The 24,325-nt window shown below is 39.9% G+C and overlaps 1 protein-coding gene across 3 annotated transcripts; it reads left to right on the top strand.

The window, feature by feature from the left end:
* Window positions 1-1,056: 1,056 nt before the first annotated feature.
* On the top strand, window positions 1,057-23,101 carry YTHDC1 (YTH domain containing 1). Of its 3 annotated transcripts, XM_030492953.2 has the most exons (17): window positions 1,057-1,215; window positions 5,067-5,168; window positions 5,782-6,110; window positions 6,241-6,595; window positions 7,871-7,960; window positions 8,456-8,509; window positions 9,115-9,209; window positions 11,146-11,254; window positions 11,355-11,472; window positions 12,508-12,592; window positions 14,503-14,669; window positions 17,189-17,271; window positions 18,680-18,716; window positions 18,809-18,848; window positions 18,953-19,015; window positions 20,607-20,741; window positions 21,631-23,101. In XM_030492953.2, the coding sequence occupies exons 1-17, from the start codon at window positions 1,188-1,190 to the stop codon at window positions 21,853-21,855; spliced, it is 2,115 nt and encodes a 704-aa protein (XP_030348813.1). In that variant the 5' UTR covers window positions 1,057-1,187; the 3' UTR covers window positions 21,856-23,101. The 3 variants fall into 3 exon arrangements, with proteins under 3 accessions (XP_030348813.1, XP_030348815.1, XP_030348814.1); XM_030492955.2 differs by lacking the exon at window positions 20,607-20,741; XM_030492954.2 differs by lacking the exon at window positions 8,456-8,509 and having other exon boundaries at window positions 1,099-1,215; window positions 21,631-22,569.
* Window positions 23,102-24,325: the final 1,224 nt, after the last annotated feature.

The following is a 24,325-nucleotide window of genomic DNA, read 5'->3' as shown; positions in this document are numbered from 1 at the left end:
GTAATTCCATCATCTTTCTGCAGAAATATTTCCATTCTTCAGAGGATACTTTTAACCTCTTTTCAGGCTTTGCTTTCACCATTTTGAAGCGAGATGGACAATACCAACCAGTGCTATAAAGTGCCTTTTGCACTCCAGCCTTCATCAGTGGAAGGGAAAGGTGCCCCCCCAACATAACCAACAACTCCTGTGCTGACCAGTAGCCCATTTTTACTAACCCATGCACGCTGAGACCACAACACACTGAATATCATGAGTAAGGCATCCTGGAACTGCATTGCTCCGGAGGAAGGAATTTAAAGCATTAAGTTGACTGGCTGCACCCACCAGGCTACTCTGGTTCATATCTGCAGCCTTAAAACAAAAATCACCATTTCATCTACAGCATTAATCCACTTACTATGCAACTGCTCCAGTTAAAGAGGAAAAAAGGCAGTTAGAGATTTTGTAACAGTACCATGCCAGCTAATAGGATTTAAAATACCACAGACAAAACAAGCTCTTAATTGGTAATTGCAAATTACCCTTATAAAGTACTGGAGGCCACTCAAGGGGGCAGGCTTCTTCACAAATTGACCATGAGGGTAACTAAGATGAGGTTTTCACCAAGGCTAGGATAAGGAAGCATGCTTTAATCCCAAATGTCTTTAAATATATATGTATATTTGGATTGATAAAGGGCAGCTGTTTCCTATTTGAAGACACACACTACAAACTAAACCGAACATCACCAGGTGCAAGGAAAGAAAAAAAAAATACTATTAAAAAAATATATATTTTACATGAGGAGAAAAAAACCCCAAGCATTTAACAGCCAAAGGAAACGCGAGAACAAAAGCACACAACACTGAGGCAAGCCACGGCTGCTCTGCCCCACCGAAGAACCAACGCAGGACCCCAGCACCCCACCGGGCTGTAAGAACAGAGCAGGAACGCGGGCAGAAGAGGGCTCTCCTCGCTCGGGGAGGGTAGGAACCCCTGCTCCCGACGCCGGGAACACCGCACGGCCCCCCGGCCACCACCGCAGCAAGGGCGCCCCGCGCCGGACGCTTTATACGCGCGCCCTCGCACCGCCCGTTCCGGCCCCGTGACGTGCCGAGCGTAAACAAGGCGGTGCACGCTGGGAAGGGGGAATCGTTACGTGCAGGAAGAGGGAGCCTCCATCTTAGGCGCTCGGCGGCGTCGGGATGGCGGCTGATAGCCGGGAGGAAAAAGGTACCGGTGCTAGGGGTCCGGGCTGTGGCGAGGTGCCGGAGAGGGAGAGCGGGTCGGGGGCAGCGGCACTCTCCTCGTTAAGCCGTTCCTCCTTTCTCCGGGCCCGCTCGGTTGCTCGGCCTTCACCCTGGGAGACGTCCGTGAGGAGAGCGAAGGGGTGGCGGGGCCGGGAGGCATTCTTCGAGGAGGATTCTTGTGTTCTTGAGATGTGGCGTGTAGGGAAGCGGTCCCTGTTGGGCGCCGCGGTGCCGGAGGAGGGAGGACGGGTCGTCATGCTGTAATGTGGTGCCCTGGCTGCAGTGGGCCCAGGACAAGGTGACTTGAGACACGGGCGTAGGAATAAGTTCGTGGGCCGTAAGCTTGACATTAATGGCAGCAAGTTACTGCTGGTTTCTTCTCGTAGGAAGTATTTGCTCTTTGTTTTTGCTTCTGTTTAGATCCCTGGCCGTATTTTTTGCCGGTTTGCTGCTGGGGGATGCAGTTACTTTAACAAGCAGAAGCTGACGTTGGCATATATATATTTTTTTGTGATTTTTGTTTGGCTTTTTGCAGTCAGTTATGCTTCCTGAGCACTGTGGATAAATAAGTTTGAATTAAAGGAATCAGACAGGGTAACGTATGTTTTCAACTCTCATAACTGCCTGTCACCATGCACAGAAGCTGCAGTGATCCACATGTGTGGACTGTGAGGTTCTATGAGTCAGTCCTCACAAAATTGTCCGTTTAAGAATTAAACATAAAGTTTACTTGTGAAAGATTGCTGTTTGGTGGTTAGTGCAGGTAATAGCAGTGCTGCAAAAAAGGTAAAGGATCACCGTGGTGGTGTGATTTGCTTGGTTTTTTCTATGGAACATACTTAAAGTTTTTGCAGGATAGATGTCTGTAAAATGTCTTTGTCGGAGTAGTGAAGGCTTGCTATCTCTAATACTTATTGTGAAACTAGATCCCACGGAAAATTCACACTAGATTTTGTTAGAACTGCTAAGTAAAATTATTTGTCGTGCTTGACTGTTAGCAGTATTATTGTAAGACTGGTGGGGTAGGATACGATCAGTTTCTGTTGAAACAGATGTGAGCTGCCACCATGGATGAGCAGTGAAATTGAAATATTTGCTGTTGTCACCTATAAATTTCTGCTCATAGAATCACTTATCCAGATGGGCTTGAATCTTTTATTCTTTGGAGGGGTTTTTTTTTGTTGGTTTGATTTTGGGTTTTCTTGTTTTAAATCACTGGGAGTGGTCAAGTTATGAGTAGCAGACAAGAAATATTTTTATGGTTTGTATTTTAACTTGTTTTTAATTTTCTGTCCTATGAAGGGGATGATTCTGACTGAATAACAGGTGTTAATGCACATTTGTGCTGTAAATGCATCATTATTTTTATGCTCCTTTTTGGAAGAGAAATGCTATGTCACTGCTTAAAACAGTGGAAATAAATTTCACATACCCTTTTAGTCTGAAATTGCTTAGTCTTACCTCTTCTGTTTGCAGATTACGTTTTTGCTTGGATCCTTCCTTGAATAGATCTAATGCTCATGGCCAGCAGAGGAAAAGTGGCCTCCCCAAGTTACTTCAGTGTTGTTTTGGATGAGTTAAATTTGTTCATGGAAGGTTCCGATACACCCAAGCCAAGATGAGTTGTAGGAGACCCCCGGTGCAAGTGTCTTTAATAAAAAGAAGTTATTTAGACCTTCCCCCTTGAGCAGTGATTAATTGTAAGAAATCTGTCCTCTACCAGTTTCTTTGTTTATTTTCTTGTGCGTTCCCTGATGCTTCTCTTGTCTGTCTGAGATAATTCAGCTCATTGGGTTGAATGCTAACAGGGGCAGTTCAGTGAGTGGCATCATCTTGTGGAAGGCGGTTGAGCAGTATACCTGATGCAAGTGAGAGATGGGAATTGTGTGTTCAGATTGTCCTTTTTGCATCACCAGGCTGCTAAATAAATCTGAAAGTTTATTTTAAAATGAATTGGATGGAAGTATCTACAGAAGGGGATGGGGGGCAGAACTCATCCTGCTCCCGTCTTTTCCGTACTTGTTTATGGTTCCAACTATAAATCGGGCCCACCTAACCTGGGAGGGATTTATGAGAGAGTATATGTCATGTCAGACTTGCTTATTCTATTAAATTTTCTTTCTCATTTATTTCTGAACCAGCTGATATGTGAGTCTTCTAGCACCTCTGAATGCTACTGCAGTAGCTAGGTCAAATGCAGTTGCCTCACCGAAAGGGAAACAAAGCTCAGGTTCAATATGTGTGATCTGAGATTGGTGATATGTTTTAATATTCTAAGCCTAGTGCACCTCTTTTTCATTAGTGTCCAGGAAAAAAATCTTGTTCTCTGAGCTTACCCAGTCTTCTGCGGGGAAGCTGAATGCAAGCCAGGAAATCACAGCCCATGTTTAGCAGTTGCACAGCCATGAATCTGACTCTTGTATATCTCTTGGTAACAGCAAGAATGTTTGCTGTGAATATATAGGTATCTGCAAACATAAAGGACTGTTTCCAAGAGTTACTGTGCAGCTTCATGGGATGCTTAAATGCCCTCTAACTGTAAACTGCCAGGGAAAGGCCTGATGCACCTCTCTGCACCACCTGCTTTGCATCAGCTACAGCAGCTGTGCAGCTCAGGGACCGCTTCTGCATTCGCCTGCCATAGGAAGTGTGGAGAGATGCCAGCAAGACAGCTAGCACACATGCTGACTTGACATTCAGTAGTATATAGTAGTGATACAATTATAACACTTTTTTTTGTGGTGTGGATTGCATCTTTTTCTCTTGTGACACAGCTCAAGATTTTGAGATAAACAAATTGCCAGAGTCTGGAGTATACAGTATAGGAGTCCTTACCTATTGCTTTATAACGTTGTACAGTATGTCTCCTACAGATACTGTCAGCTAGCTGAATCCTTGGCGTTTGCTCTGCTTTCTTTTCCCCAAACACAGTAAATAGAATCAATCATAGTAATATAAAGTGAAAAGAATGAAGAATTCCAAATTTCAGGAAAAGAAATGTGAGCTTCCAAAAGAAATACCTTTTTTATTATTTTTCCCTTTGCATGCTTAGGCTTAGCTCACTACTATTTTTTAGGTGCTTGAAATATAGATCTGCTGTCTTAAAAGCTGGTGAATCCTCCTTCTACCAGAATTGCCATCTATCCCCTTTGGCTTCAGGCAAAGTGAAACAGTCGGAAAGAGTGATAAATTTTAAAACTTGTGTGACCAAGCGTGGCGATTTACTGCTTTTAACTATTTCTGCTTATCTTCTTAAACTTTTGCCCTTTTGATTAAGGTAAATTAGTTGTATGTTCTTGTTGTTAACTTGCCCTGTTGTGGTTTTTTTACTTGGAGGTGCACCACAAAACTCACCCTCCTAACATAGCAAAGACAACAAGAATAGGAGGGCAGGAGGGGAGATAATTTAAGGTGCAAGTTCTTAAGGATTTTGAGGAGAGAGGTCCCTCCTCTTTGCTTTTGGCACTCAGACTCTCTCCCGGTCTCCTTTTTCTCAAATTTTTTACAGGCTTTTTTGTTAAGCTTTCATTTGTAGGTCAGCTCTCCTGCAAAGCTTGTGTGCCATGAGGAGCCAAATTGGACCTTATTCAGAGGCCTAAATGCATCCTGTGACGTATTTTAATTCTTTTATTGGCTTTGCTTGATTCTTCTAACTGAAATTGTGGAAATAAATCAAGAAGTAAATCAAGGAGACATAAATTTTTGCCTTGTGGCAGATCTGAAACCCTAAAGAAAATGTTTGGGTTTGTAAATGCTAGTTCTACTGTAGTATAAATACCCAGACTTGTTATAGGGTGTTTTTTAACTACCTTTTTTTTTTTTCCCCCCTCCCAGATGGTGAACTCAATGTTCTGGATGACATTTTGACTGATGCTCCAGACCAAGATGATGAGTTGTATAACCCCGACAGTGAGCAAGATAAAAGTGAGAAAAAGGGTAGGTAGTGGATATTGTGCAGAAACGTAAAGGGTAAAAAGAGTCTGCCTTATTATGGTTAAAGTCTTTGAAGTAGCAGCTCTTATAACCTGATTCAAAAAATGAAAGAGCTCCAGAAGTCTTTAGTTCATGTACATCTGGTTTTTCACCTGACCTTCCAGGCAAACAGCTAACTAGGTTTCCTTTTGTTTCAAAAGCAGCTGCTTAGTCTGGCTTGTTGTGAATTCATTTGCTCTCAGAAAATGGCTGTCTTTTTTGGTTCAGCGAAGTGAAATGGAAATAGGGCCAAGGGGTTCCCAAAGTCTGGTTCCAGGTCAGTTTTTGTTTTGGCTTTAGGTCAATCCCACAAGCATTTAATTCAGCATTCACATATATAACATTTAGAAATCGCCTACCACAGCCTGAAGGATTTATCTTTTAAAGTAAAATGTATGGTTTAGAACATGAGCTGTTCCTGACAAGCAGTTTTGAGTGTTATTGCAAAGCCCACAACTGGAAGATGCTACCTATGACTGCAACAGGGTAATTACCCAAAGTAGAGAAAGTAGGAGCCTCTGCACAGGTTTTTGTTTGATACACTGGTTAACATTGAACTTATATCTTTCTATTAAAGGATCAAAAAGAAAAACCGACAGGATGGAAAATGCTGAAAACAAGAGACAAAAGCCTTCTGTGCATTCATCAAGGCAGATGATGCCAAAGCCTCCTAGTTCATCAGTTAGCAATAACAAGAGAATAGTGAGTACGAAAGGAAAACCAATATCAGAATACAAGAATGAGGAGTATCAGAGGTCTGATAGAAACAAGCGTCCAGATGGTGATCGAAAGACACGCATGTCAAGCAGTTCCAGGGAACCTTATAAAGGACAACCAGAAAAACCTTGCTTGAGGAAGAGGGATATTGACAGAAGGGCAAAGTCTTCTACACCAGATGGTTCAGAGGTATTAAATATTCTTGCTGCCTTATAAATAAAGCAATTATATGAGACTTATAAGGCACATTCTCTTAGCACTGTGTGTGCATCCTGACAATGTTATATGACTGCTGATTCACTTTTTCTTTAAACATCAGAGAATCAGGCATGATGTGGATAGAAGACCAAGCAGATCCAGCCATTCTTCTAAAGAAGAGGTGAACTCTGAGGAATATTGTTCAGATCATGAGACTGGCAGTAGTGGTTCCTCTGAACAAGGCAATACAGAGAATGAGGAGGAAGGAATGGAAGAAGAGGAAGACGATGAAGGGGAGGAGGATGAAGAGGTAGAAGAAGATGGGGAGGAGGATGAAGAAGAGTATGAACAGGATGAGAGAGATCAGAAGGAAGGAAATGACTACGACACGCGAAGCGAAGCCAGCGATTCCGATTCCGAATCTGCCTCTTTCACAGATGGGTCAGTCAGATCTGGGTCTGGTTCAGATGCATCAGGTAGGTAACATCTAGCATGTGAATCTGAAATAACCTTGCCATTGAACATTTAGCTGCTTTTAAAAATAACCACTTCCTGACTGTGGCAAAAGTAAGTCTTCGATAGCTCAAGTCAGTAAGATACTAATTATGAAATATTGTAGGCAAGGAAAAAAACAGTCTGGAAATGGTATTTCCTTACACCAAAACTTGTGAGTATCAGGATTACCATGCTGAGGACTCAGTGTTATTGACTGCTTTGGCCTGGCTGTTCAATGTTTTGAAATGTCAGAAGTGGTATTTTCTTAGGTATCTAATGGCTTAGGTTCCCATAAGATTCATTTTAAGTTGGTGTTGAACTGTTCTGTATTCATCTAGATGAGTGACCAGGTAGACTGGTGTACTAAAAGCACCGTCTCCCCAGGGAAAGATCGTTTAATCTTAAATAGTAGCTGCCTTCAGCCTAGGAAATCTAAACCTAAGTTGAAATTATTAGCTGCTAGGGCAAACTTAGAGGAAATGTTTTAAGCAGAAGCTAGAAACAGGTGCTTTGCAGTTGTATATTATAACTGGTGTTAACTTACACATGTGAAGTGTTAATGGTGTATATAATGTTGAGTTTGGCTGTTTCTGTTTTGTTTTGGTTTTTGTTGATGGTTTTATAAGAAAACAGCTTGCAATCCTGTTAAGATTCCTCTTATGTATCTTCCTTGTCTGAAGTCTCCACAGGTGGTCATCCGGCTTAACATAGTGCCTTTTTTAGCTCAGCTCTGCTGTTTGGAATTAGAGAACAGAAAGATGTAACCTAAACACAAGTGAAGCTGTAGTAACTGTTCTAAAAAGCTCTGTAGTATAACATAACACTTTTAGGAGTGGAAGTAATTGCCTGTGCGCCACAGTGTTTTGTTTTCGTACCTCTTGCCTTTTTGTTGAGCTCTAAGCAAATGAGCTCATATCACTGTCTCAACACAGTTTGTGCTCTGTGTTGCAAATTTGGCTGAAGAGCTAAACTACCCTTACTAAAACAACTAGGAGATGAATTCTGCCTCTAAACTTTGCACAGAATTACGAGAGTTTTGGAGTTTCTTTTCCTTCAATGAATGAAAAACTTAAGAAATCAGCATTAGCTTCTTTTGTGTGTGATACTTTTGCAGCAGCAACCACAATTTCACATGCAAGTCAAATGCCAACTTCACTATCATGGATGTTATTTTCCTGTCTCAGTACTTTTAATCTCAATTTTGCCAGCCACTTGATGTTTAAAATACTGCCTTTATTTGTTACGGGTTTTTTTAGATGAGAAAAAGAAGGAGAGGAAGAGAGCTAGAGGTATCTCTCCAATTGTTTTTGACAGAAGTGGAAGTTCTGCATCAGAATCGTATGCAGGTATTCTTTCCTTTTATTACTTGTCATCCTGACTTGCATCAAATCTTAATGTGTAATCTAAAATAATGTAACTGGCTATAGAGATACATGGGCTATGTAGCTTTGTATAATTTGGTATTGACTTCTGGCATGTTGTGTGTGGATACCTTTGGGGGGAAGTAGGCTTTCTTGTTACTTTAATGCTATTCTGTTGCTTAAGTGGAATTTTCACTTTTTTTTTAAACTTGGAAGATGATGATTCAGTGACTAGTTTTCTGAGTAGGAAACTGTTCAAATACTATTTTAAAAAACCAAACCCAAACCAAACAACCCAAAACCAAATCAAAAAACAAAACAAAACACTCGTGCACATTGAATAGTATTTTTTGTGTGTGTGGGTGCGCGCCAGAAAGCATAATTTGTCATGAATGAAAATTGTATGTGACAAGGCTGTAGAAATTGTATATTATCTCTATTAAGGCTCAATCTGAACAAATGTACTTTGGCTAAACACAGGTTCAGAAAAGAAGCATGAGAAATTATCATCTTCCGTTCGTGCTGTCCAAAAAGGTATCATTTAAATTTGAATTTTTAATGCATGCCACATAGCAAGCCATTGTCTCTGTTCATTAAATTCCCTGTAAGTAGTAATGTTCCGATATAAATCAGTTTGAGCACATAATTGTTCTAAGCATAACAAGTGAATGTTGAGCTACTTTTGCATATGTTGAAAGCGATATGCAAAAAGTTGAGTCATTTTGCTCCTTACAAAGATGGCAAAGCAAAAAACAAAGTGCTTACATCTGACAAGAGGAACATTGCAGCATTCTCTATTAGGAAACTCATGCTGATATGAATATTACCCAGTATTTGACCAAACATTCTTAAGCAAGGAAATTAAGGCCTGTATATCGGAGCATCACTGAATCATGCTGATTTTACTTTATTTTCTCTTTACCTCAATATTTAAGTTCTAGTTTTGATTTGGTTTCCCCTGGCATCTTGTGCTCTACAGCTTAGACTTCAAGTTGGGTGGTTGACTGTGATAATACACAGGTAGTAACTGGGTGGGATACAGTGTATTTTAAAAGAAACAAACAACTATCTGACTCAACAACATTTTTGACAACTCTAGGTATTTACAGCTCAGCTTATTTGACGCTTTGTTTTTTCAGACCAAACAAGTAAACTTAAATACATTCTCCAAGATGCAAGATTCTTTCTTATCAAGAGTAATAACCATGAAAACGTATCACTTGCTAAAGCAAAGGTATGTTGAATTTTCTTCCGACAGATCACTTTGTCTATTTTCAAACACACCCATGTTACTATAGGAAAGCATATAGATAGATGTATTCTTTTCTCCATCTGGGTAGAGGCAAGGATGAAAGCTGCTGTCCCTTGATTCTTCAAGGGTAGCTATTCTGCTTCCACTGTAATCCAGAAATATTTCTAGACCATCAGTCACTTATCTTGATAAGAGTAAGGTAAAAAAGGGGCCTCAAGATCTGTTTGGTAACATCCTAAGCTTCCCTCCATTGGGAGTGCTGTGATGGTATTTTCTCCCTTTCATCGGCATCTTATGTTCATATCATTATACTGTGAGGAGGTTCAGAACATTGTTCTGACTTTCATCTAATGCTATAATAGTAACTTTTTTTTATCAGTTGATTCAGGGATCTGAAGCCTTATTGTAGAAACACGTGCCTTGGCAGTGCTGGCGTAAGGGAGTTCTGTGGAAGGGGTTCCAGTGTACTGGACCTCTGCTGCTGAGGAATGGCACTAGGCCACTCGAGTGGTTTTGTATTTGCATGTGTTACTTGGAACAGCTCGTAAAAGAAAATAGCTGATTTGCAGTTATACAATATACGCAGCATAGGTGTTTCTATTAATGAAGATTTTTCTAAAATAGAATAGCATTAAAACAATGAAATGAATCTAAAATTCCTGGTCAGGTTTGGCTCCCCCTACTTCTCCCTCAGCCCCAGCTTTGGGTCTGATCTGTGCAGTTAACACCATTCTGACTGGTATATGCTTTTGCTCTTTCAAGAAGCATATCCTTCCTGGGTCTAATTCATACTTGGGACTGCAACAATATCCTTGTTCCTAAAGTTCTTTGAGTGGATGCTTTGTGTCTCAAGTGTGTAGACATCAGTGCTTTCCCACTGCACTCTCACAGAACTGGCTTTTGTGGTGTCAATGTAATAAGTTGTTCTAATTCACAGTAGGACTTCACAAGTAGCTTAAAGCAATATAAATCTGGTTGAAAACTATTGGGAAATTAAAAAACCCAAGTAGTTCTCTGGTAACCCTAATGAATTCTGGGAGTCAGGCAAGCACTAACCTGGGCATGGAGTAGGACATGAGAACATATCTTCAATAAAAAAGGAAGGGGTGGAACATTTTTTTTAGTAGATCCTAGATCGTATTATGAGGCTGAAGTTTAAACATACTAAGCCAGCATAAGCTTCTCCTCTGAGTTTGTCCAGAGAATCTATTGGGGAACTGATCTTGCTCAGAAGTAATGCATCAAACTGGTATTCTATAGCTCAGCTCAGTTGGTATCTTAAAACAAATTTGGGTTATTGTGCATGGCTACATGATGGCTGGTGAAAGGGAAAAGGTGGAAGTTATGTGAGAGACTGAGCAAACTGTTTTGAGTTGTCTTGCCAGTTTAAACTGTTGGTCTGGTGTCTTTCATGTTTCTGCCCTTACACTAAGAGTTTGAAAGTCTGCAAGCTGTCCTCCACAAATCTGTCATGCTAAGGTTACTGAACTCTGCCTGCCCACCTTTTGGTATATATGTTGCTGGTTTTTCATCATTTGTGCATATGATATAATAGATGACCTGCCAAAGTTACTTAAAACATGCATTAAAAACACTAAAACCAAAGGTTTTCGTATATCTGTCCATCATCATAATTACAAATGAAACCTTCTAGATGGTCTAAATGCATCTGCAGTGTTCAAAAAAAATAAAAATTGAAAAGCTGATCTTTTAAAAGTTTCATCACAGGGCAGGTTAAAAATATTTTCTGAAATAAACTGAATTTAGCGTTATCTTTCTCTTTCCATTATCTTCTATTCCAGAACACTAGTTTGGTCTTGTTTCCCTCATCTGCATTATATACTTCTATATATGTAGCTAAGTCACTGGAGATGAACTCTTATATTTTGGTGGTGGGATGGGGGTTGTTTTGTTTTAGGGAGTATGGTCGACACTTCCAGTGAATGAAAAGAAGCTTAATGCTGCATTTAGATCAGCAAGGAGTGTTATTTTGATTTTTTCTGTAAGAGAGAGTGGCAAATTCCAAGGTAAGGGAAAGTGAGCTATTATAAAGGTAAGTGAAATTAAGTTTTATGTGCAGCAGCTTTTATGTTGTGTCTTTGTTACAATTCATGTGAAATCCTTTAGGATTTGCAAGACTCTCTTCAGAGTCCCATCATGGAGGATCACCTATACACTGGGTGCTGCCTGCAGGAATGAATGCAAAAATGTTGGGAGGTGTCTTTAAAATTGACTGGATTTGCAGGTAAATAATTGTTGATTTACGTTATGTTTAGTAACAAAGCTTTATAGTACCTTTTATGTGTAAAACTCCAGTGGTGACACCATCCTTTCGAAAACTTGATTCAGCCAGAGATCTGTCCTCCAGTCTCCCCAAATCCTCCATGTTACTGAGCTTAGGACTCTATCATGTACCTGACATACACGATAGAAATTTATTTTTAATGTAGGCAATAAATTAAAGATTTTTAACAATTGATTGTGTTCCTTCACTGATCTCTTGCACTGAAACCAGAAAACTGTATTCTGTAGTCTTGGAGTAAAAACTGCACACTTGAATAGACAGCTGTGGATAAAAGGGGAAAAAAATCCTGTAAGGACAGATTTGTCTTCGTCTGACATTTTGGCATCTAACTGAACAGAGAAAATGTTGCTGCTCTAAAATAACAAAAATAGTACAGATCTTTTTGCATAATGCATAGGTGCTGAGCAGTATGTTCACGGACTTAACTGAGTATGTCTTACAGAAAAGATTTTAAACCTCTCTTTAGAAAAAGAGCTGTATCAGTCCTTTGAGATACATTGCATGGTTGTACAAGCGCTTTGGGCTGCCAGAAAGACTAAATACAGGGACAGCGAGACTTCAAATTAGAGGAAAAACCTAGGTTGGAAAGATCCTCTGGAAGCTACTGACTCCCACCTCCAGCACAAAGCACTTCTGGCTTTATGGTTAGGTCAGATGCTCAGGGATTTATTTCCATGGGTACCATGAGCTACAACCTCACATAGAGACTGTTCAGTGTATTCAGATGGTGAGACTGTACAAAGACAAAAATTTCCTCAGTAAGATAGCCTGTCATAGTGTGGACTAGGTAATACTGGAATAAGAGTGAAATCTTCAGTTAGTGATACTTCATACATACTAATATATTCATTTTGAGACCTGACAGTGCAAAGGGCAACAGGATTATTTGTATGTAATGTCTTCCTGTATTCATTTTTAATTTTTTTTAATGAAAAATGGAGGCAACACTATAAATGATGCCACTTGCATATTTAGGCGTGAATTGCCGTTCACTAAGTCTGCTCACCTGACCAATCCTTGGAATGAACATAAGCCAGTAAAGATTGGACGTGATGGACAGGTCTGTCAATTCTTTTTTTCTTTAACTTTCATGGTCTAGTGCTTGCTTTCAGCTTTGTATGTACAGAAGTTTTGGAATCTTCCTAGGTCAGTTTCTGCTTGCAGTAGAGTACTGTGACAAAAGTACTCTGCTTATTTCTAATGTTGCTGTGGAAGAAGGAGACAGAAAACAATAGGGTGCCAATTCTGTTGTCATATTTGTGAGTAATAGTGTTTGATGCTTCAAAACTATGTCATGTTTTGGATTTGAAGTGTAATGTGCCTTGCATTGTATAGTGTGCAAACCTATATAGCATCAGTTTGTAAGAACAAGTTCTGGTTTTTCCAGCTATGTTCTGCATTGCATTATTTTTTACATACTGAATTGCTTAGAGCATAGACTCTACCATTATAAAGTATATGCTGAGTAAATTTTAAGCGGGGTGGCTCTTTGTCTTGTCAGACATACCAGAATGCAGGTATGTTGCTGCTGTCATCAAGTAACCCAGCCTTGAATAAAATAACAGGTTCTGCTTTCTTACAAGAAAGCAAGATGGTAGTTGCACAATCCCCATACTGTATGGAAAATGTAGATTCTGTGCATTATTTTGCCTATAGACGCATTCACTTTGTTGGGTAGGAGAAGTAAAATGATATTTTTGGTCTTGTTTATAATGTAGTGTGAACTTGAAAAAAAAAAGGGGGGATTTTAGTTAACTTTGTTTCTGTTAAATGGTGAAGGAAATACATTATTTTAATGTTTTGCCCATTTCACTACAGAGTTGCAATCTTGATATGGGTTTCATCATTTTTCATAAAATTGCTGTGCTGTTAGGCACTAGGCAAGCATTGTGTGATGGTTGCTCTCCCTGCTTTTCAACTCTGGTTATTTTCTGAAGTGGTGGTTGCTTATCCATTTACATTTTATGTAACCTTGAATGGATTTTTCTTATGAGGATGTGTACACTGAGCTGCTTGCATTTATGACGTCCTTTGGGACCTTCTGCAGGCCTGCTTTTTTGGATTGTTTTGCAACTGACTCCTGTTAGTTTCATCTGATCGCCTCAAGTTCTTGTACTGGAAGAGGGAGTCAACAAGTTGATTTCTGTCATTCTCTCCTCCAAACAACTAGTGGTGTCATATGCTCCCGTTGTGTCCATCGTGTCCCCCATGCCCTGTGTACTCCTACTCTAGGCTGGAGAGACCTGACCTGCTCAGTCATTGCATGGAATTGTGCTCATTCAGTTATCCTTGCTGCACTGCTTTGAAGCTCTTCCATTTCTGCTATTCCTGTTTTTTTGAGATGCAGGGGTCAGAACTCCACTCAGTATTTCAGGTGTGGAGTCCATGGAACATGGACTTTCAGTGTGGTATGATGACTTCCTCATTCAGTGTTACCTTCCTAATTACCTTGAACACAAGATCTGCTTGTTCTGACTGATGTCAAGCATTGAGCTGATATTTTCATGGACCTGTCTATCATACACTGAAGAACTTACTTTTGACTGGTAATAGTCAACTTCATCTGGCCACGGCTTTATATGTGAAGCTGGGATGGATTTTTTTCTTCCCTGCATGTGTCGCTTTTCTTTCTGTAATAGGTGATTATTTTCTTTGGTTATGAAAAACAATGCTCTGATTTTGTAGCGAAAGAGTAGTGTGGCCTATATGTCTCATGGGAAGATACGGTTGACCCAAGTGTTGGAATATTTTATGAAAATTCTAAGTAGTCCCTAAAGAGTGAAAGGTAATGTAAGTGAAATTTGCTCTGCCTGGTGATACTGAAATCTCTTCAAAGTGTTTTGTTCTTGTTTCGTGATTTTGGGTTTGGTTGTTGGTTTGGTTTTTTTTTTATATATATGTTGTTAATATATTTGGGGAGAGTCATTACTTCAGTTTATAAACGACTACTGAACTTCTAACTAATTCTAGGAAATTGAGCCGGAATGTGGAACCCAACTTTGTCTTCTCTTCCCTCCTGATGAAAGTATTGACTTGTATCAAGTCATTCATAAAATGAGGCACAAGAGAAGAATGCACTCACAACCCCGATCAAGAGGACGCCCATCCCGTCGAGACCCCGTTCGGGACGTGGGAAGGTTAGAAACGTTCTTTGGACTGATAATAGGCACATGTATCAGAATAACGTGATGGAGGAATATGATTCGTCAAAGCTTTCCCTGCGATAAAGAAGAGAGAAAATCCTCAAATCAAGCTGCATGGACAAGTCTGTGGCTTCATTGAGGATTTCGCATGGTTCCCCGGTCTGTCATTTTTCAAGAGGAAAATGGGGATCTTTGCTTTTGCAGAAAAAAAGCTCTTAAAATGCTGTCTAGTTTAGACTAGATTATTTATTGAGATAATGCAACATGTAATGCTAGCTGTAGGTAGGCTTGGATGGATAAAGTGCAGGCTAGATGGAGAGAAGGAAATATTTATATGCCAAAAATGTGTTAATATCTTGTAAAAGCCTTTTCTTTCAGGTATGTCTCTGGATAAGCCTTATCAAATATGGGACTTTTATAAGGATCACTTAGAATTTTGCAGAAGATGCCGCCTCATTTTGAGGATAAAATATTTTAAGTTATTTTGATATTCAAGAGGAGCGTTATTGGGACTGTTTCAAATTGTGTCTCCGTGATGTGTTAACCCCATTGCCAAATATTCTCTAACATGTAACCACTGAATTCACACATCTTGCTGAGCTTCTGAAAACAGTAGGTTCTTTCCAAAAGGGATCAAGTGGCCCTTGGAGACCCGGCAACAAACCAAAAAGAATGGCTGTTGCTGTGTCTGTATATACAACCTTTCCAGATGCTGGCAGTACCTGTGGACTTTAAGTATTTTTAGAGGATCGACATGGTTATTGATCACTGCTATATGAACTTAACATCATTTTCCAGAAAAAAGGGGGGATAACTTGTTACAGAATTGGAGAAGTCTTTGCAAAGAACTGATATTAGCCCTTCTGCCAAACACCTTTTCCCCCGTGTAGCCACTTTGCATACAGACTGATGTATGGTTTGGGCTGAAACCTTTGGTTAAGTTTCCTCTTTGTGGAAACATGCTGTGGTAGGTACAGATACCCAACAAGAGTCCCCATTTCCTTGAGCTTAAAAAAAGGACACTGTAACGAGTAGGTAGGAGGAAACCTGGCAGCACCCCCTATTTTTGGCTTTAAAGGACTGAACACCAAGATGGCTTTTGAAGTTAAGCTAAGAGGTTTCCAGTGCAATAAAGTATATACAAGTGAAGGTTTTGCAATGGACTGCAAACTATACATATAACACCACCACACCTTCTCAAGCCTGCCAGGGCCTCCATTTATGTATGTGGCTTACAGCTTAAAGTCAGTAGTTGGACTACTATATGAACTGTTTCTATCATATTTTATACCGGTCGTAAATGCACTCTCAAAACTACAAGAAAGCGGTATGTTTATTCTTTACACCAGCTTTTATTTTCCTTGATCTGATTTTGCTGTTAGATGCAACTGCTTTGGTTTTTGGGCTTTTTGCTCATAGTAAAGAATCTGCTTTCATTTTAAAAAGCTTAGTAACTGGGTGTGGTGGGCTTTAAAGATTGAAGTGGGGAAGGGGGAGGAGAAATGATTCTCTAAAACTAAAAGCTACATGAGTTTGTTACTCAGTGAGCAAGTTGCACAGTAATTAAGTGATTTAAGAAAGTGTTAATTTTTTGTCATAAGGAATTATATTGCTGGGGGTGGGAAGGGAATGGATTTGTAGCTGCTTTGTGCTTAAAAACACTGTTATGTTAGCATTGGAGTCTTCCATTAATGTCTGTGTACTTTGGTGGAGCAAAATTAGCAGCCAGTTTCTTTATTAAACATAACAGCAACTGGAACGTAACTGGTTTATAATTAAGCTTCCTCCCTGAGGGTGAAGTTCTTAAAGATAACATTTCTTCTGTAAAAGAGCTGTTTGTATAGAAAGGAGCCCCAATTAATTTAATTATTAGGAAGCCTAAGTGTTCTTAAACTTTTTGTAAAAGGCACCCCTGCATTGCTGGTACATTGCTTAGAACAGAAATTGTTAGAAATAATATCATTGGTCTACCAGTTAGAAAAGCTACAGTGAAAGAAGCAATTTCATAAAGCATGCACAATTTTATTTATAAATATGTTATGGAAATAGACTTTTCATAGAATTCTTCATAGCTATCGAATACAGCAATGTCCCTGCCTTCTGACTGTAATGATATGTCTTGCCATCTATTTTCACTGTAGTTCTGTAAATTCTTTTGTTATCCAATAGGTTGTTTCAAAATGTAATGTGGAAAGTGCGATGTTAAAGCCTAAGTCTGAGTTTGTTTTAGAGAAATTTGTTACCCTTTGTTTGATGCAGAGGTGCAGTTGGGTAGAGTTCCTTCCTTAACTACCAAAGCTCCTGTAGCCAGAAAGTAACAGTGGAAGGTGTTTAATTGGACTGTTGTTCCCAATTATTCAAGTTAAATTTAAGCTGTAGAATGTTTTGAAGCAGATGGAGCTCAGAATGTTTAAATTGAGATCATGGGCAGCTCAAGCTATTCCTGTGAGGTATTCTGCTGTAGGCGAGTGCTCAAGCAACCTTGTTTAATCTTTGATATCTAATTTGTGTAGGCGTCGACCAGAAGATTATGATATTCATAACAGCAGAAAGAAACCAAGGATTGACTATCCCCCTGAGTTTCACCAAAGACCAGGTTAATATCTTACTCTGAAGATTTGTGTGCACCAATTCACAAATGTTTTCTCTTTTAGTGTATTCTCTTTAATTCAGAAGTAAAATATTGATATGGCTGGGATATAAAAATGGGATTTGTCCCAAGTGCTGCCTGATGGTTTAACGCACCTCTCACAGAAGTCAGTGATACTGTTTCACTGGTTTGAGAGAGCGCGCTGAGTTAATCTAGCTGAGCCCTTTTACGAGCCTCAGAATTGTGTACATTGTGAATTACCTGCTCAAGCGCTTTGTTAGTACTGGCACAAGAAGTGGTTTGACCTACTTGTCAATGCACTAATTGTCAAATTAAAATGCTTATCAGCAATTGCCAGCTGGGAAAGTCAGCTGAGGTTGCCTGACAAGCAGCCTCTCTTCAGAGATGGTGGTACACATTCGGTTATGTTTTCAGAGGGAATTTATTTACAAGCTTGACAAGGAAGGGAGGGAGAAGTTTCACAGCACTTTATAAGAGGGTCTAATGATGAGTTTGAGAAAGGAATTTTGTTGTTTTCCAGAAAGAAGTGTTTGTAGCAACAACACTGTTAATATTGCAGATTTTTTTCCTTCAGACAAGAATTATTATGAAATTGTCACTTTACCAAATCGTGCTTCGCTGCTATTACTGTTCATATTCCATCACTTCAGTAGTAAATTTCTAAATATTTCTTGAGAACCTGCCTTTATCTGTCCGGCTTGACTGCAAAGCCATGTTCTTTGATGCAAAAAGAGTGTTGTTGCTGCTCCCTGGCTTTCCAACACCATTGTTTTAGAGTATAGAACAAATTTTTTTGGAAATAATGAAGCTTGAAGCATAATTTTACTAGCGTAAGCATGCACCATATTACCGAGCTCTTTAAAGTTTACTTCCTGAGATTTACTGAAGCTCTAAGAATTCTTTGCCCTGTGGGGCTTTTTCAGATGGTTTTTTAGGTTTTGTATTTTCTGTGTAACATTGTATACAAAACCTATTAGGAAACTGGCCTTAAGAGTTGCCCTGATGAACATGTTCTCCTGAATGCACAGTTAGTAGCTAGTAACAGCCATGTGCTAACTGCCAAGGGACAGTACCCTTTGAATTTTGTGCATTCTTAATTCATTTGACTAAAATTCAAGTTTTATTTACACAGATAACCCCTTGCATGTTTATTTGTGCTGTGGGCAAGTTCCCGTGGGTATATCATTTTTGTGTTACTACATTATACTATTTTTCTGTGCTGTCTACAAGAAGTTTTAAGTTTTTGAGAGGTAATGTGAAAGCGAAGGTAATGGCAGGTAGACACAACTTCATAAATGGCACAGAATGAAAGGACAGTTTCTAATGAGAATGTTTTTTAAGACTGTTAACTTGAGATGGTAAATTGAATTAATACTGCTTGATGTTTGAACAGGGTATATAAAGGATCCCAGATATCCCGAAGTAGACAGGTAAGGTGTGTTCATGTTCTTCATTTTGTGCCCTGGTACCTTGTCTGTACGGATAAATTGCATTTAGTTCTACAAATTTTTATTCCCAACAGACGATTTTCAGGAGTTCGACGAGATGTATTTTTAAACGGGGTAAGTTGGTGCATGCAGACTTTTGGGGAACTTTTTATATTCAGCTTTCTGCACTTCCAAAGAACACTCATCACAACTGTTAATATTACTTTCTTTCATTTTAGTCCTACAATGATTACGTGAGGGAATTCCACAACATGGGACCACCACCGCCATGGCAAGGAATGGTTTGTGTCTTGTTGAATTCAGTTTTTCTCTGAACATGGATTTTTTTTTGTTCCTCTCTAGAGGAGCCCAGCATATTCAGTGTGTGCTCAACTCTTCCTTTTTCCTGAAATGTATCTTTGCTGTAACTATGTAAAATTTTGAGGGGAAAAATTATTTCCATCAAGTATTTTGTAGTATACTTAGCAATCGAGCAGTACAGGAGCAGGAGTCTGACATGCTTTGAACCTGCAGGAAACTAAAAATTATGAGGAAATAGCAGAACCCTCCTGTAGCCTACACAAGAGGGCGTCATGAAATTTTGTATTCTGATAAATATTCATTGCAATTGGCTCTCTCTTAAACAGCAAATACATCAAAGTGGTGGGCTTGCTGCAGAGGCTCATGGAACGGGCTGGCGTGCTCTAGTGTTGTGCAGTAGCTTGCTTTTGGCTGTGGCAGTGAAGCATGCAGGAAAGTAGCAGAATGTACTGCTGCGCACTGTAATCAAAATAAGTCTTGCTGTATTGCAGCCTCCACTGAAATGCACTTTTTTTCCCAGCCAGATGAGCGTGTGTATGAGTGCACATATCTACAGCTTCATACATGGAAATCAACTGACAGTTCATTTGTACAGCTTTGGTTTCACCATCATGTCAAGAGGAGTAGTCATTGTAACTAGTCACTTTGATTATATTTAGAAATTCTGGCCCCGAGTGTCCTGATTTTGGATAATTGTAATGAGTCTTTTGGCTTTTGTGTATACTGTGAACGAGCAAAAGGCGGTGCCAGATGTAGAGATGCCACTACAGCTTCTCATTTTTCTCAGCTGAAACACAGCTCTCTTGTTGTAACTGAAGGAAGTGAACAAAGTTGTCAGACTGGGAGGAAGATGTTTTTTCAAACACAGCTAAGCCTCCAGAAACTCCCCTTTTTTTTCTCTTTTTTTTTTTTTCCCTCCTCTCCCTTCTCCCCCATTCTGCATGCTGTTATCCTAAAATAGTCATCCTAAAATCCAGCACTTCCACCTACTTCCTTTGTGACAATAATGCAAACAAAGATGCTTCGGTAATGTGGGAAAGAAAGGCCTTGCTGATTGAAGAAATGGGAGAGAATAGCCAAGAGACATCTTGTTTAGAAGAAAAAAGATCTGCTAACATTTTGTCATATAATTTGTCTTGCAGAGTAAGTTTGTTCATTTAAAATAGGAATATAGTTAAAAGGACTGGCACTGAAAAGACTTATTTCTGTCAGAGCTTGCTGATTTGGACAAAATTCACATTCCATATGCATAGATTAAAAAAAAATCCCATAAACCAACAACCAACATTTAAGTAGCAAAGTTTTTATGTACAGTATCATGGAAAGGGCATGTTTGGGGGTTGGGAAGGGTTTTGTCCAAGCTTCTAAAAAAGAAATGGTAGAGAAGTAGTAAATCACGCAACTTAATGTAAAATAGTTTACTGTTCATTTAGGAAGCTGTGATCAGATATATTTAGGTGTCATGTTTTCCACCTGAATGAAATTAGCTTCTGCTCTTAATTCCCAGGGCTTAGCTGTGTGTGCATTCTTTGTTTTGAAATACTCAACAAACTTCCCGTAACTTTCTTGTAGCCACCGTATCCAGGTATGGAGCAGCCACCACACCACCCTTACTATCAGCACCATGCACCTCCACCTCAAGCTCACCCTCCATACTCAGGACATCATCCTGTACCACATGAAGCAAGATACAGAGACAAACGAGTAGTAAGTGTCCACAGAGACAGAGGGTGACATGAGTCTGCAGGCCAGAGCATGAATTTGGGGTACAGATGTGGCCAAACCTGAGATTTGTTGATTTTGATAAACTGCATTTTTAAGACCTGTCTTAGTTTTCCTTGGAAAGATCAGTTATTAAGATTGACTAGAGACTTCCAGCATCTTTGAAAAGCCTCTCTCTCACAAGTGATGTGTAAGTGCAGAATACTCAGAACATACTCTTGCACTGAGATGTGTGCTTAAAATGGCTTCTGGCCGTCTAGCTCTGAAACTTTTCATGCTGAAGCCCAGTGTGAATAAGGACTTGCCTGCAACATTGCTTGCACTCATGCAGAACAAATTATCAGCAGAAAAGTATGTGTTTTATAACTTTTTAGACACATAAACCGGCAGATTGTTCAGTAATTTCTGTTAGCTGGCTTTGAAGGCTGCTTAGCTTTCGGGTCTCTTGAACCCCAGCATCTGCACAGTGGAAGCACACACATGGTGCTACCCTGAAGATGAAAGAAGAAACTTGTGCTTATGGATCATAGAATCATAGAATAGTTTTGGTTGGAAAGGACCTTAAGATCATTTAGTTCCAACCCTTCTGCCATAGGCAGGGACACCTCACACTAGACCGTGTAGCCCGAGGCCCTGTCCAACCTGGCCTTGAATGCTGCCAGGGATGGAGCATTTACCACTTCTTTGGGCAACCTGTTCCAGTGCCTCACCACCCTCACAGTAAAGAACTTCTTCCTTATATCCAACCTGAACTTCCCCTGAATGCTGGACATAATTTTTTCCTCCCCAAGAGTTACAGCCAATCTTATGGATAAGGCAAGGAGGGGATTTTAACCTGGGAAAGAAAATAAACAGAGCTGTCCTTTCATCACAGCACGACTACGACATGAGAGTAGATGACTTTCTTCGCCGCACACAAGCAGTTGTCAGTGGACGGAGGAGCAGGCCTCGGGAGAGGGACCGAGAGCGGGAACGGGACCGTCCTAGAGATAACAGAAGAGACAGAGAACGTGACAGAGGCCGTGATCGGGAAAGGGAGAGAGAGAGGATTTGTGACCGGGACAGAGACAGAGGTGAAAGAGGTAGATACCGAAGATAATCTATCTGGAACCAGTGCTCACTTGAAACAAAAAAAGCTTGTATTTTTTTGTGTGTTTACAAGTAGTACCTTTTATTTTCAGCTGTCTACTTAAAGTTCGTTGTGTAGAAGGATTTATAATGACCCTCTCTATTCCAAGCATGCAGTGAACTGTGAACTGGAAAAACTCAAATCGGCCAAAAATAAAACATGCGAAGCTGACATTCAACTTCACATTTTTATTGGAGCAGAATGGGAAACAGCTGAGAATGTAGATATTGATTAATTCTCAATAAGTGTTCATCTACTTAGTGACTTTATTCTAGGTTTTTGAATACTGATGGATAACTGCCTTTTTATTTTATTTTTTTTTTCTTTTTCATTTGCTTTGATGTTTTCTTCCTGTGTTTTCACATGGTTCAGTGGGAGAATGCTGCTATCAAGTATGCAAATATTGAAGTATGATTTTTTTTTTGACTGTATGGCAGTGTTGTAGCAGCCTTTTTTTCCCCCCCCTCCTCTTCACCCCATTTTTTAACCCTATCTGTAAAGTCAAGTGTTTTTTCAGTCTTCAGTAATGAAAGCAATATTAAGAAGACACTATTGATATCTAATTTTTAACCTTTTTAAAAAATATTCCTGTGTTCAGTAACATTTTGGTCAATTCTCTTGTCTAGTCTCCTTCCCAAATGTACACATTGCTTGGAATGTTCACAACCTGCCTGTGTGGAACCAGAAGATATTGCTGTATTCTACATTGCTACAATTTTTTTTATATAAAAATAAATTGGTAACTATTGAAATGATTAGAACTCCAGATCGAGTTTCTTGGTCTTCTAACCTTGCCAGCTTTGATAGATTCTGGCAGCTCTAGGAAGGTATTTGTGTTCCAAAATAGTTCACAAGTTCTTCTGGTAAGTGAAGTTGATCCAAAGCCTGAATTTAGGAAAAGGACTTCTGAAATCAAAGGTAATTGCTTTTCTGTTTCCACAGTGAAGTAGTCAACAGCTCCTGCAGCTAATCAGAGTTATAAAGGCCATACACATTCAACTTAATGAAATGATCCTCAAGCCATTGAGAGGCTGTCCTTGGCTGTAAACATACCTGTCTCCCAGGAGTACGTTAGTCCTGCAAGATCCAGACTCTCCCCATGTCTTCGTTACAGTGATTACTGCATCGCTTGCTATTTCTCTTAACTAGGAATTATTTCAACCTAAATGTCAATGGTAAAACTGAAAAAGAGAAGTAAAACTTGTTGTGAAAGTTGTTCAATTTCTCCACCTAGTTTGTACTTCTCAAGACTTCTTCTTGTGGTTTAAGCCCAGCCAGTAACTCAGAACCACGCAGCTGATCGCTCACTCCTTTCCCCTCCCCTCCTCTGGGCGGGATGGGGAGGAGAAACAGAAGAATGTAAACCCCACGGGTTGAGATAAGCCCAGTCCAGTAACTATAATACAAAACTACTGCTACTACCACTAATAATGATAAGGGAAGTAACAAGGGGAGAGGATATAAAACTAAAAAGGGAAGGGGGGGAAAAACTGACAATAAGCGCAAGTGATGCACAATACAATAGCTCACCACCTGCCGACCGATACCCAGCCCGACCTGAGCAGCAATTTGGGCCTTCCGGGTGTCTCCCTCCCTGAGTTTATACACTGGGCATGATGTGCTGTGGTATGGAATACCCCTTTGGCTAGTTTGGGTCAGGTGTCCTGTCTCTGCTTCCTCCTGGCTTCTTGTGCCCCTCCTCACTGGCAGAGCATGAGACTGACAAGTCCTTGATTGGGGTAAAGGAAAATATTCCTTAGCAACAACTAAAACATCGGTGTGTTGTCAGTGTTGTTCTCAGACTAAAGCCAAAACACAGCACTGCACCAGCTGCTAGGAAGGAGAAAAATGACTGTTACAGCTGAACCCAGGACGCTTGTGTGAGTAGCACTGCCTTAGTGGAATTCATACCCTTTCTTCAGTGTCTTCTCAGATAACAAAGCCAGATTGTAGCATTTGCGTTAAAGACCTCCAACTCCACAGTGCCGAGTGCTGTAGCTGTTTCTACAAACTATAATATAGGATTGGCCACAGTGTGGCAGTTGTGGAAATGTGTGTGTTTTAAATAATTTGGGCTCTGTATATTTTAGTCTGTGCAGCTATAGTAAACATCTAAATGTGCTAAGCAAGAAGCTTGACCTCCAACATGCAAGTATGTCAGGAATTTTTTAAACACAAGATGTTGAATGTATGTTCCTCAATTCTTCCTCAAAGCAGTTTACTCTGCACTGAGAGGTATGCCTGTTAGCAATAGGATTAGGTCAGCCTATCCAGTTCAGTACACATACCGTGTCTAATTGGAGAAATGTGTCATAGACCACCTTCATTCTTTGATATCTTTATCTGCTTTATATGTAGACTATTTACATAGAAAGTGAGGGTGGTGGGGCACTGAAACAGGTTGCCTAAAGAAGTGGTAAGTGCCCCATCCCTGGTAGTG

Source organism: Strigops habroptila, chromosome 7 (assembly GCF_004027225.2).
Source record: "Strigops habroptila isolate Jane chromosome 7, bStrHab1.2.pri, whole genome shotgun sequence".
Lineage (NCBI taxonomy): Eukaryota > Metazoa > Chordata > Aves > Psittaciformes > Psittacidae > Strigops > Strigops habroptila.
Note: the sequence above shows the minus strand (reverse complement) of the source record. Positions and strands in the feature narration are given on the sequence as shown.